Source organism: Mastigoproctus giganteus, chromosome 6 (genome assembly GCF_048544385.1).
Source record: "Mastigoproctus giganteus isolate SK-2022 chromosome 6, ASM4854438v1, whole genome shotgun sequence".
NCBI classification, from domain to species: domain Eukaryota; kingdom Metazoa; phylum Arthropoda; class Arachnida; order Uropygi; family Thelyphonidae; genus Mastigoproctus; species Mastigoproctus giganteus.
Window position 1 is genome coordinate 14,429,985 of NC_143580.1, and position 14,359 is coordinate 14,444,343.

Here is a 14,359-nt window from a genome sequence, read left to right on the forward strand (position 1 = left end):
TATACTTTGTATTATGTGCTACCTTTTTAAAGCGTATACATGTATTTTCAGATCTAACTGCTTCCATTAAAAAGACCATTGCTGATGGCTTTAAGTATTCTTGAACTTATTTTGACTAATACAGAAAGAATACTTAATGATTATGGACACATTCAAGTGGTAAGAATGAAATTTTGCCTTCTTAATTGGTAAGGAAATGCACCATTTTGTAATTTTATTCCCTTACTTAAATACAAAATCTAGTGATGTTAGCTATATGCTGTTCAACCAATTTCATCCTAAAGAATAACCGTATATAATGATGATCAAAAATCCTCCATGAGTAACCATCAACTAAGTTATGGTACCACTTAACACAAAATAAACAATACCCATCAGGCATTGCTGACAGTGATGTGACTTGAAAGTTTTTTAATCATATGCACATATGATTGAAAAGCTATATTATATCACTGCAGTATGTCCTAAGTGAAAATCACTTTACTGCACCCAATAATAATAGAATAGAAGGCTAATAGTTACATTTTAAGTGGTATGCTCTATTTTTTGTCAAGGTCATTAACCGGTGGGCTACAGAAATATTGAGTATCCAGCTCAAACTTCAATTTGTATTGACAGCAATAAAATCCATTTATCAGTGGTCATTGCAGAAAATGGATTAGACAAAAGCAGCCAAAAGTCACACCATTTATGGCAAGTAATCTATAAAGAAACCATAAGATATCTTTCAGAGAAAGTTGCTTACTTATTTATTATTGTCAAGGTCCCAACTTAAGAAGAAAGCACCACTAGACAGAGCAGCTTTGTGGTGATGGGTGATGTGATAACTCCTACATACAATGTTTACAGAAACTTGATCTACTGCTATCATGTTTGTGCAGTGCTTTAATAACACAAAAGTTATTTATTTATTTATTTGTTATTGTAAAGAATTACTTTGGCAGGCATGCTTTGTGAGAGATGATTGATGAATTATCTAAAAATAGAATGGTTTGATGTTAAGAAACAATAAAAAAGAAACTACTGTAATTACAATCAGATCTTGCTGGAGTATAAAAAGAACAAAGAATATTTTATAATACTGTTCACAAAAAAAGAAAGAAATACTGTTAGTCTTTACAATCTGGTACCCCTTCTGATTGATCGTTGTGAGTAGCAGTGATTAACATGCCTAACCTGCTATGGTTAGTCTTAGGGTGTTTATCTCCCTCTTTTTCTGTTGTTTTAAAATTGGAAAACAAGTTCCCAATTTTAAAAGAGCATGGGGGCATGATAAACATCTTTAATGTCAATCACTGCTAAGACAATCAATCGGAAGGGTTACAAGATTGTAAGGACTAACTGGAAATACTGATATAGACATAAAAAAAAAAAAAAAAAAAAAAAAAAATGCAGCTATGAATATGATATTTCAGATGGTGCTTGTAGAACTACTGACCAGAGGGGGGGAGGATTCGTTTGTTATTTGGTTTTTAGGAGCATTAGCAACTAAGGCCATATTGCTCCGGGAATATGCGGTGGTCATTCCCTGATCTTTCCGCATCTTCCGTATTTGGTGGTGACGGGCTCGAACCCCGGTCTAATCAAGAAGCGTGTGCTACGCACTACTGCTCCTTCCCACCTGGCTACGGAGGCGCCTCGGGGGTGGGGTGTGGGGGGGAATTCAATGAGAAATATTTGAGGCTAAAAGTCATTGGCATAGCAATTTAGGTTATGAATTTTTTTAATAATAAATATCACAGCGAAAAAAAAAAAAAAAAAGTGAGAAATATGACCAATCTCTGTGTCTTAAAGCACAAGACTATTATAGCTCCACGTGATTACGCATATAATTTTTCAATGCACGACTGCATTACAATTACACTGCAGGCTTCCTGCTCTCATTTTTTTATATTTTTATGATCCTGACAAAGAGTAGAGGATATCACTAGAAATACGTTATGTTCTATAGATAAGGAACATAATGTATTTATCTCGGTGTGGTACAGACTAAGTTATAAATGGATTATTAAATTCCCATATCATGTGCAACTCCTGCAAACCTTCAATAAGATTTCAATGGATTGTAAAACTATCTTTATGATTTTTTGGTATTAGCTATCAACTATATATATATATATATATATATATATATATATATATATAGAATGGCTATAATAAAAGTATCTGCCTCACTTTTTGCCTTAAAATGGCTGTTTGCCATAACCTACCATTTTATTATACATTATAACAACCCTCATAGTCGACAAATGTGCTACTTTTAATCCTTAATTTTATGCTGTTGCAAAAAGTCACTGACCTAAGCATGACAGGTGCCATACACTAATGGTAGGTTTAAGGTTTGTGAAATAACAGGCTAGATAATTAGCATCACTCTCAGATTTTGAGGCACTGGTTAATGGCACAAGTCTTTAAGGCACTTTATATACTTAAACCTTCCCCCTCGTGCTAAACACATTGAAAAAAAATAAAGCATCACGAAAAAGATTCAAGCCACAAAGGAGATGGTGCAAGACAATGATAGTTGATGGTAGTTGTGTGCGTGGTGTCATATAAGTGTTTGTTACCTGGAGATGGCAAGTAATAAATAAATGATATATATACTAACAAAATAATCATGCTTTAGGGGGGGAAAAACACAAAAGGTACAGATCTGAAGGAAACTGGTTAAAGGAATCTCTGCTACAGTTTTTACAAATGGCTGTTAACTGGTCTCTCGCAGTGGTTGCATGGCTTCTCTTACCAGGAAACTTAGGAATTTTCCACCTCCCTATAGATAAATCCAACCAATTATTCAACACTGTAAATTTACTCTACAGAACCAAGTCTAGTGACATGCTAAGGGTGTGACTCCTTGGGCTGACCACAGAAAACAAGTGAAAATAAAAAATAACTTTTACACTTACATTCCAGGATGACCATGTAGAGCCAGACAAGTTTATAGCTATGAGACTGACAGACATGAGCACGAAGTAACAGAGACATGAGGAACTTTTATGGGATTTTTTCACAGTTCAGCCAAGTTATTTAGTCTTAGGTGAGAGAAGCATTTTCCCTCCTGGAAGCTTGGGTTGTTTGTCCATAAAAACAGGCAAACTGATCAGAAAAACACACAGTTTACACCGGATTAGATTTCAGTTTTACTGGCACAACAATGACAAAGGCTGCACCAGGACAACAATTTTAGACAATACACTGTTTGCTTCTGCTTGGTGACTCTGTGATATAAAAATGTGTATTTTACAGGGACTGACAGTAGTCAAATATAACACTCACTATTAGCAAAGGACTGCATATTTTGGCACTGTCCACATTTGAATACACAAATGTATGGAAATCTATACTTGAAGCTGGACACTCAACCAGAATTTTCCACATTATTTTGCAAAAGAAGGCAGTCTACAAAATGCACTGCCAAAATTCTTGCCCAAAGAAGTTTCTACTGTGCAAGAGAAAGTCAATTTCACTGTATTCAGGGATATTAAGGATGTCCACGCCTACTTTTCCAAGTATTGAAACAGCAAATAAAACACATTCCTACAGAGAATTATGCTCAGTACTCAGTAATTTTTGTACAACCTTTGTAGCATGCAGATAATTTCAAGGAACAATCTGAATTTACAATAATCCCAAGTTTCACACAATTATTTATGCTAAGCATAAGAAATACAAAGACAAAAAGAATGAACTCCTCATAAGGAAGAATTAACAAATGCATGATCTAGTGTAATTTAAGAAATCTAAGAGCGCACACAATCAATAAATGTCAATATACAAACAACAAAATATACAACCATATCATTTGACAATGTATGCATCAAAGTATTTCATATTAAATATAGATGGTTTTAGCACAATGTGAAGTAACCATAAGCTATTCTTAGATTAAATAAAAAACAAACTATATGTAAGATAGTCATTAAAGGCACTGTCAAAATTGCAAAATTATACAAATATTTTACACAAAACAGAAACTGTTTAGTCATAAAATTGCAAAGTTGCAACTTACTTAAAATTCTGACACACAAAACCATAACAGTAAAAAAAAAAAAAAAAAAAAAGAGAAGGGGGAAGAAAAGGAAGCTGGTTTTCATAGTATTTTTTAATACTATTTAAAATGCTTCATTTTGTGATAACTTTGCATACAATTCATCAATACATACATTTTATTTGGCCAATTTCTGTGAAATGCATTTGCCTATAATTGTTTCCTCCTGTAGAAAAACAATGTGCAATAAAAAAGAAATACAATAAGTCGACAAATGCACAGGGTTGTATTCAGAATATCAGTATGATGGCTAAATCCCCAATGAAAAATCTACAAACACCATTTTTTTAATAACATTTACTTGGAACAGAACTAGTATCGCTCACCTATTTTAAGGCTTACTCCAGATCTCTTAACTCCAGCCATTAATGTTTTTATTCGAGAGTAGGGAAATTAGTTGTTACAGTCATCTGTGTTTCCTTGTGTTGTGTTTGGTTTGAGAAAATTTAACATTAACTATGACTATAAAAATATAAATCAAGCATAAAGAAACAATATATCATACTGCAACAACAAAACAGATAAAAGTTTAAGTTGTTGTTAAACAGGTTCTCAGAAACATCCCTCCCTCCTTCTCTCTCTCTCTCTCTTCTGGTCACTGGATATTCAAGTTATAATTTAATATATTTAGTTTCCCATTTTTACAAGGTAACAGTTGATGCACATAAAATATACACTGTTGCTCAAACCCAACCACCAGTAAGTTTATAAAAGAGTTCGTCATTAAGAGTTTGATTCTGGTCCTTAGAGCGCATTGAGAGAAATATGTAGCCTCCAACAAATTCGTGAACCACTTTGCAGTCAGCAGTGAGACAACTAAAAGCAACGTTATCTTCTTCAAATTGTATCATCACTTGTTTTACCTCCCAGTTTACATTCCATGCTTTCATAGTGTTGTACCTCCAGGTCTTTATGTGATCTCCAGTGTTTAGCTCCATGCGCATGATACGATTAAATGCTACTCCAAGTAGTTCCTGCAATCAGTACAATATAATTAAACAGAATTAATAATGTGAAAAAAGGCAAATATAAGATGGTTAAAATGAAAGTCATATTTAATACACCTCTGATTATTTAGGATATCAAAACTGCATGTCAGTAATTAATACCAACCACATAAAGACCTTTGTGCTATTCGGACAATTCCTCCTTACTTGATCCAGTTTGTTCTTATAAAAAAGTATACAGAGTGTCCATAAATGATGTTCCAATTTTGATATATATTTTTTTTTATTCAGAATTACTTCCAACTACACTCATGACACACATACCAGCTGAAAGATCAATTCAATAAGTTTTATGAAGGTACATAAAGTCATTGGCAAAATGTGGGCACCATGAGTAACTCGAGCGAAATCATAGTGATATTCAATCTCCTGCCACATGATGTGCTTCATTTCGCGATCAGTTTTACCAAAGTCCTCTGTAATCTGTGCCCTCAGCTCCTGCATTCCCTCATCCCAACAGGTGGAGGTTCACCTCATCATTGAAGACCACCTTGTTCAGAAATGTATTATCGTCAGCCAGTTTTTTGGGGAAGTTGCAACAGAAGTCAAACCACTTCACTTTGTCCGTGGATTGAAAGACATGGCACTTTGTGTTTACACACAGCCCTTGGTAACAAAATGCTTGTACCAAGCATGAATAGATGGTTTACTCTGAGGAGCCTTCCCGTACTTTCATCGAAACTGTCGTTGCACTGTAACAACAGATTCTGTTTCATGAAATGCTAACACACGGAACACTTTCTCCGGCCCTTTGCCATTCTAGTAAATGTAGTGCTGCATAGCGGGCAGAATGCAAAACTGGCAGTCGAGTGCCAATTTCAATAAAACTTATTGAATTGATCTTTTAGTTGGTAGGTATTTCATGAGTGTAGCTTGAAGTAATTCTGAATAAAAAATATCAAAATCGGAAACATCATTTACAGAAACCCCTGTATATATACAAATTAATGTGTGTATCTAATATAATTTTTTTTTTTTTTTTTTATGTGAACCCCAAACACGAGAGGTATTAGAACCTATAGTACTTAGTACTGTGCTTGGGTTGGAGAAGGCGAAAGAAGATATTTGTTGACAATGGACTTGTCAACACTTCTGTAGATTGTAATTTTCAGGAAATACGTATGGAGGAAGGTTGTTCCAGAAAACGGCAGTTGAATGAATAAATGAGGAAGATGAAAAGATGGTTCTGTGGGTTTGAAGTTGGACAGTAAATGGATGTTGGCTGGTGGCAGCACGTGTTTGGACTGTTTTGAGAGAGAGAGAGAGAGAGAGAGAGAGAGAGAGAGAGAGAGAGAGAGCGGGAATTATAGAAGCCAATTCAGAAGAACAATGCTCATGGAAGTATCTGTAGAAAAGGCATGCAGCAGAAACAGAACATCTATGAGACAGCGAGCGGAGAGACTCTGTTAGAGACTAGTCATAAATTAACCTAACTGCCCTCTTCTGAATGGAATCAAGAGGTTTTGGGGGCACCACCCCCAGATGTGGGAACAATATTCCATGGCAGGGCGGATTTGCGATTTATACAGAGTGAGCAGCTGTTTGGAAGAAAAGTAATACCGAGAGCGAAAGAGAGAACCAAGTTTTTTAGATGCAGAGGAAGCAATATTTGTAATGTGCTTGTGCCAAGAGAGATTAGAAGTCAGGGTAATCCCCAAAAGAGATATATCATTTTGCCTAGAAATCGGAGTGTCACTAAAGATATAGGAGCAGAAGAATCTTTTTGCGAGATATAAGACAAGACTGAGTTTTAGAAGGGTTGAAATCAACTAAGTTGTCTTTGCCCCACTGGAGAAATACCTGAAGATCGGCATTTAAGGAATTGGTAGCAGATTTTCGAGAAGTTGAAGCTGATTGAGCAGGACAAGGTTTCTCAAAATGGAAAGTTGAATGCAATGTGCTATCATCGGCAAAACAATGGATAGGATTTCCAGTCAATGGAAGATCATTAATATACAAGAGGAAAAGAGTGGGGGAAAGAACTGAACCTCGGGGGACACCAGCATTAGTGGAGAAGTTAGAAGACAGAGAGCCATCTACCATCACCCTCAGTGAGCGATCAGAGAGAAAACTGGATAACCAATTACTAAAAACAGTTGGCAAACCATAAGATGGAAGCTTGTTTAGAAGACCTTTATGCCAAACATGATCAAAAGCCTTTGAGATGTCAAGAGCAACTACTTGTGTTTCACCGAACCTTTCCATTGAATTAGTCCATAAATGGGTAACATAAGCCAGAATATCACCAGTGGATCGACACTGACGGAATCTATACTGGCGATCTTTGATCAGATGGAAGGTTTCTAGGTAGTTTAAGAGTTGTCGGTTATTTGATTTCTCCATTACTTTAGAAAGAGTAGAAGTAATTGTAATGGGACGATAATTGGATGGGAGGGATTTGTCACCCTTTTTAGGAACTGGCTGGATATGAGCAAATTTTCAAGCAGAAGGAAAAACATCTTTGGAATAAGAAAGTGAAAAAAGGCGGCAAAGAATAGGAGTAAGTTCAGGACCTGGAGCTTTCTTAGCATCAAGATTCATCACAATCCTTCTGATATCCTTTTGACGGAAGACCACAGGAGGCATTGAATGGAGCGTGTTGGGAATGGTGGGAGGTGTTTTACCAAGATCATTAATACATGAGCTGGAAGAAAAATGGGATGCTAGCAGGTCAGCTTTATTCTTGGCTAAAGTGACAACAGAAGCATCTGGTTTAGACAGAGGTGGGAGCAGAGATGGGCAAAAGTTGCGGCCAATAGCTTTGGCAAGAGACCAGAATGCTCGGCTACCATTAGGGCAAGAAGCAAGTTTTCTACTCTTAGCCTGTTCAAACTCTAGTTTGGACTGATTAATAACTGCTTTGCAATTGTTGCGAGCTTTGGTGTAGGCAGAAAATGAAACTGAAGAATTAGAAACAAGCCAATTACGATATGCAACATTCTTCTCTTGAACAGCCTTAGCACATTTATTGGAAAACCAAGGTTTAGATAAAGGACAAGATTTTGAAGTGGAGTGTGGGATAAAGGATTCCATTCCTGCAAGAATAATTTCACTGACACGATCTGAGCAAACGTTGACATCAGAAGTTTTGAAACAGTAATCCAACCAAGGAAAAGAAGAAAAGAAGTCTCGCAGGTCATCCCATTTTGCATTCTTGTAATGCCAAACAGTTCCATTGGAGAAGAGACAATCACCAAGTTGTGATCTGAAGTGCCTAAAGGACCTCTCACTTCAACCGTGTACTTAGAAGGGTTGTTTGTAAGAAAAAGATCAAGCGTATTGGCTGTATGATTAGGATTGTCCGGTATTCTTGTCGGTAAATGAACAATCTGTGCTAGGTCATTAGTAATTGCAAAAGCCTCAGCATCTCGACCTGCTGGGTCGGTGTGACTAGAAAACTGATGCCATCTGGAGTTGTGAACATTAAAATCACCAAGGAAAATTACCTCACTGTTAGGAAAGTTGGACTGGAGAAAGTCAAGTTGCAAAGAGAGGATGTCAAAGAGCTCCAAGTGATTAGTGGAGTTGGGAGAACGGTAGAGACAACAATTTTTTTTGAATTTGACAAAATGAGGTAGAGGATTTTAAGCCAGAGAAGTCAAAGAGAGGAGATTCCAAATTGCCAAGTCTCTGACAGGGAATATCAGAACGGACATATGCACAAGTACCACCTTTGAGGCGAAAGGAATCATACAGCGAATAATTTGGGCATCTGAGATGAGCAGTAGTTGAATCAACCGATAACTGAGATTCTGTCAGAAAAAGTACATGGGGTTTGGCAGACTGCAAGTGGAAATGGACATCGTTGAGATTAGAATTGAGACCACATATATTTGTGAAATGAATTAGGAAGTGCTTGGGAGGTTTAGATCTTTTCTAATATAATTGTAATATATAACATAAACAAAAAAAAAAAAAAAAAAAAACCAAAAAAGACCCAACGTAAGTCTGTCCACGTTTGCCAATATGTCTTTTTATTGATCCGTATCAATTAAAAGACAGTTTGAGATATAATACAGGGTCATTGAAAAGTGTCCGTGATTTCCCTTTCAATTATCTTCAAAAATATTTGAGCGATTGCTGTGATCGTAGCAGCAAACAGTGTGGTAACTCACTAAGTTTTATTTGACACATCAACAATGACCTTGGCTGCGCCATGAGCGTGTTGTTGTTGTTATTTGGTTTTTAGGAGCATTAGCAACTAAGGCCATATTGCTCCGGGATATGCGGTGGTCATTCCCTGAATGACCTTTCCGCATCCTCCGTATTTGGTGGTGACGGGCTCGAACCCCGGTCTAATCAAGAAGCGTGTGCTATGCACTGCTGCTCCTTCCCACCTGGCTACGGAGGCGCCTCCATGAGCGTGTCTAGAATGACTCCTACGCCCACTGCCTCAGTCAGTGTCAGTAAGATGGCTGTGCAACAGAAAGTGCAGTGTGTTGTGCTACACTGAATTTAAATCTGTTATAACAATGCAACGTCAATACCAATGTATGTCGGTATTGAAATTCAGCGTGCCACAACACACACTGTGTGTGTGTGTGTGTGTTGTGGTACACCAACACACACTGTGTTTTCCGTTGCATGGCCATCTTACTGACACTGACTCAGGTGGTGCGTGTAGGAGTCATCCAGCACACACTCACGGCGTAGCCAAGGTCATTGTTGAGGTTGTTTGTTATTTGGTTTTTAGGAGCATTAGCAACTAAGGCCATATTGCTTCGGAAATATGCAGTAGTCATTCCCTGACCTTTCCACATCCTCCGTATTTGGTGGTGACGGGATCGAACCCCGGTCTAATCAAGAAGCATGTGTTAAGCACTGCTACTCCTTCCCACCTGGCTACGGAGGTGCCATATATATACATTGTTTAGGTGACAAATAAAACTTAGTGAGTTACTACACTGTTTACTGCTACGATCACAGCAATCGATCAAATATTTCTGAAGATAATTAAAAGGGAAATCACAGGCACCTTTTTCGATGACCCCGTATAGTAAAACACAGACATGCTCAATTTGCAAGTTAAATTTGTTGTTGTAATAGGGTTTTAGGAGCATCAGCAACTAAGGCCATATTGCTTTACGTATATTGTCTGTAAATTGCATGGTTCTATGTTCGATTTTCTGCTTTCTGCATGAAAAACCCAAATTTCTGGGAGAAAAAAATCATGCTACCCTCACCGAGACCAACTAACTCAGCCATGTGAAAAAAAAGCCCCATAAAAAACTCCTCACATTATTGACGGTACTCGGACATGAGTCTTTTCTACATGATGTGGCAAGGGTGGCAATTCTACCAACTGTGTTACCCACAAAAGCAGTTAAATTTGTCATTCATTAGATATAAGAAAACATAAGACCAAATTAAAAATATAGTATTGTTAAAATAATTAAGATAGCTAATAGCTTTCTAGTTAATGCAGCAACAACCTTTGCTTGAATATCATCTTATATGGTTGTAGAGTGTGAACAGACTTTTTTTTTTTTTTTTTACATAATGACATATTTATTTTGTTGCAAAGATCTTGCAATCTCAGAAATTAAATTAAAGGTAGTCCCAAAATATGAAAATGATCTCAAATATTTAAATTTATTGATACATTTATTCCAAATAAAGCGCAAACTTGAAACAATGAGAATGTTAGGGGACAAATATTTCCGAACTTTTGCTATAATGTACATTATAGCAAAAGTTATTATAAAAGGCTGCTCAACTTATAAAAATAAACAGTGGTTGAGAATTGCTGCTTTAATTCAAGTGATAACAAAATGCAGTACTTAAAGAATTTATGATGTGTAGGTTTGCATATTCCGGTATTATTTGGTCAAGGCATTTCCAATGTACTTTTACCCGCTGATTAGTGGTCACCTTCAAGAAGGGCTGGGAATCACCCACAAGTATATATAAATATTTTATATCCAGAAGATCCTGTATATTTTACAGTTAAGTAAGCCAAAGAACAATTTTTTAGACCAGAAGCAATATGCAGTGTGAAAACAGGCTGAGTACTGCTGGAGTTAGAGGATCTCATAATCAAGGGAAAATTTACATGGGAGGTGGGGGGTTGGATTAAATAATATATTTTGTTGAGATCTTTTGTCACAATTAAACAACTTGATCGTTTTTTTTTTTTTGGTAGTTGTTGGCGCATCGGCTTCTGAAACAACTTTATTGTGTGATACTAAGCTAAACTGTATATCAAATTTTACTTTTTATTCATTTGAATATATATTACAGCATACAATGTATTGCTAAAGTTTTAAAACATGATTTTCAAACCAAATACTCAATTTTCAACAAAATGATGACTATAAACAGTAGAAAGAAGAACACAATTCCATATTTCAGAAAATTCTCTGAAGCCAATTAATGATGACATTCCATTTCCTAGCTAGTTGTAGAATGTTTCTTTGTAAGGAATCTACTAGAATGAGTCACATTATGCATGGCAATGTAGTCTTAGTTATAGCTAATTCTAGTGTGGTGCTCTTACACAAATTCAGCCATTCTTTCATCATTAACTAACTTTTGAGAATTTTTTGAAATGCAAAATTGTGTTCTTTCTATAATATAGCTTATACAGCTTATCATACAACTAAAGTGATGATTATTGGTGGTGTATACAAATAGCATTAGTCCAGGACCCCTGGAAATCAACGATCTTCCAGATGTCACAATCAATTGCAAATGTCAATGTAAACAGCAATAACCAAATTATTTTGTTTTATGCATCATAATGAAATTATTGTGCCATATTACTGATAGCCAATATTTTTCCGGCATACAATGTAAGAATATTCTTACTAATCTAATATTTCTCACATTTTATGATTTGAAAGATGCCTGAGAGTTGATCAAATAATTTAATTTTTACTTCTAAACAAGGCAAGGACCACGTGCCAATTTTGCCCCATGTGAGATCAAATATTTCACCCCACCTTAGCTGAGAGGACCACTATTTATGCCATACTGTCAACTTGATATGTGCTTAAACACTAGTAACACCATCCCCTTGCTACAACTAAGTGCAAGGCACCTGCACACGCTTTGATTCTATGCCATTTTTATCATCCCATTATATGATATGCTTCTTTAATTCATGGCTTATCTCAATAATATATTGTGCCTTTCTACTCTTGTGACAGTAGAGTAGGATCTCACTTGTTTGGAGAGATCTGGGATCAAAACCTACCAGTGAATGGAGGAATTCTCTAGGCCTCCTCAATTGTGACTGCAGTCAGCTGATCTCAGTTGGAAGGTATAGGGTTTTCCCCATGAGTCACCTTGCACTTTTCAAGTTAAAAACATACAGACCAACCTGCAAACGTACACTCGTGCAGGCACACACATGCAGGTTCTATTCAACATGCTTTGGATATTCCAGTCCCTTTCATAATAAAATAACAAGAATAAAGTTACTCCCCAGATTCTATAAACATACAAAATAAGAGAGCACCAACACTGATATTCTGTTATTTTGTATGTTTCGAAAATCTGGCCTTCAGCCTCATGCTTTTTTTGTAAAATGTGGGCTTGTGAAGTGAGCCAAAATTTTGGCCATTTATACCATATACTGTTTATAAAACTTGACTGATTAGTAATTTTCACTAGATATTCAGTTCATTAAGATCAAAAATTTTCAATATATTAAATTATATCAAAATAAAAAAATCAAATAATGAAAAATAAAAGATCAAATAATAAAAAATAAAAGATCAAAATTTTAATATTTGTGTTGGTCAAGATTCTGTTAATATTTGGAAGGCTGTTTGCAGGCACATTCCTAAAAGTAGGATTTTAAGAGTTTCTGGTAGATTTGATTCTCTTTAAAAGCTATTTCCCAAACATTATTCACCATAATGGCAAATTTTTTTCTGTTGGAAAGTTTGTCAGCAATAGATGAAATTTATTGCTAAATATTTGTCTTGGTTGAATGTGCAATTTATGTAATATGTGGCATATTTCTGTAGTTGGTTATAATTTTTTTTCTTCAAATTGTAATAATTCCTTTAGCTGTTTAAGGAATCACTGTTTGATGCATACAATCACTCAGACCACATTGGACCACATCAGACCATATTTACCTTCATGGACTTCCATGAAGGTAAATACTGGATAGCGTTTAGTACAAGAAGTTTTAAATATGTTTCAATAAAAGGAGATGCATGCAAGCCGAGGTACATTATTAACATTTTCACTTCTGAAGTGCCAGTGCATCTCAGCAATATCAGTATGCTAATTGTGCTTTAATCAGATGAATGTGATTAGAGTATAAAATTTATTTTATTTCTGAAATTAGGAAACAGGCCACGGTGGAAATTTTTAATTTTGATTTTTCATTTTATTATTGATTTAATAGAAGTTAAACTAACAGGTCTGTAATTACTTGCACATCTCCATTCCTTAGGCCCTCCCCTGAATCCAAAAATGCTCTCATAATTATAGCTAAGAGTTTGCTTACTTCCTTTGCTGTCTCCCTTAATATAACTAGACAGATCCCATCAACCTCAGGTGCCTTTCTTATGTTCAACTTCTCTTCCACTTTCATCTCACAGTTATTACAAAATCATTTAGCTCTCTGTTAGAGCTTGATAAACATCTGACATCTCCTATCAATTTAGGTAGTTAATGAAGTATTTTAACATAAGTGGCTAAAAAGTGAAACTTACATCCTTTTTGCTTCCAACAAATCTCACAATAAATAGTGAGATTCCAAATTCAGGAAGTGCTTGCCAGGCCTTGATATAATGTAACTTGGCTTCAAGCAGGTTTAGATCTTTAACATTAGCATGAGCTTCTAACACCCTTTGAATTATCTGTAATTATAAAAAACAAATATGCTTTATACTGGGATTTTTCAATCAATACATATGTGTTATTCATGTACAGGATGGTTATAAAGTCTTTTCATATTTTTAAAAATTAATAACTTATTTCATATCAAAAAAAATTGTATTCGGCATATGTTGGATTTTTTAAACAATAAAAACAGTTGTTTGAAACATGACTACCAGTGGCTAAGCAATTTATTCCTTCCAATAAAAAAATTAAGCTTTTGTGTTTCTTATAAAATGAAATGACTCTGGGACTGAAAAACTGAGTGTTTACATACAATATTCTGTCAACACCAACCAAACAAAAATATGGCTTGAAAAATTTGTAGAAAGAATGATTTTAAAAGAAGAGAAAGTTCTAAAAAGCCAGTGAATCCATATGCCTTTCTCTGCAGGTTTACATGAATATATATATATATATATATATATATATATATAGGGTGTCCAGAAAAAATGTATACACACTT

The 14,359-nt window shown here is 35.5% G+C and overlaps 1 protein-coding gene across 2 annotated transcripts in view; it reads right to left on the reverse strand.

Moving 5' to 3' along the window:
• Window positions 1-4,073: 4,073 nt before the first annotated feature.
• Window positions 4,074-14,359, reverse strand: part of LOC150083962 (unc-112-related protein-like) — a 114,202-nt gene continuing 103,916 nt past the window's right edge. For both annotated transcript variants that reach the window (XM_090375839.1, XM_090375840.1), the window contains 2 exons: window positions 13,728-13,874; window positions 4,074-5,022 (listed from right to left, as the gene is read on the reverse strand). In XM_090375839.1, coding sequence (XP_090231965.1) covers window positions 4,732-5,022; window positions 13,728-13,874 — 438 coding nt within the window. In that variant the 3' untranslated portion in view covers window positions 4,074-4,731. The remainder of the gene's footprint in view (window positions 5,023-13,727; window positions 13,875-14,359) is intronic.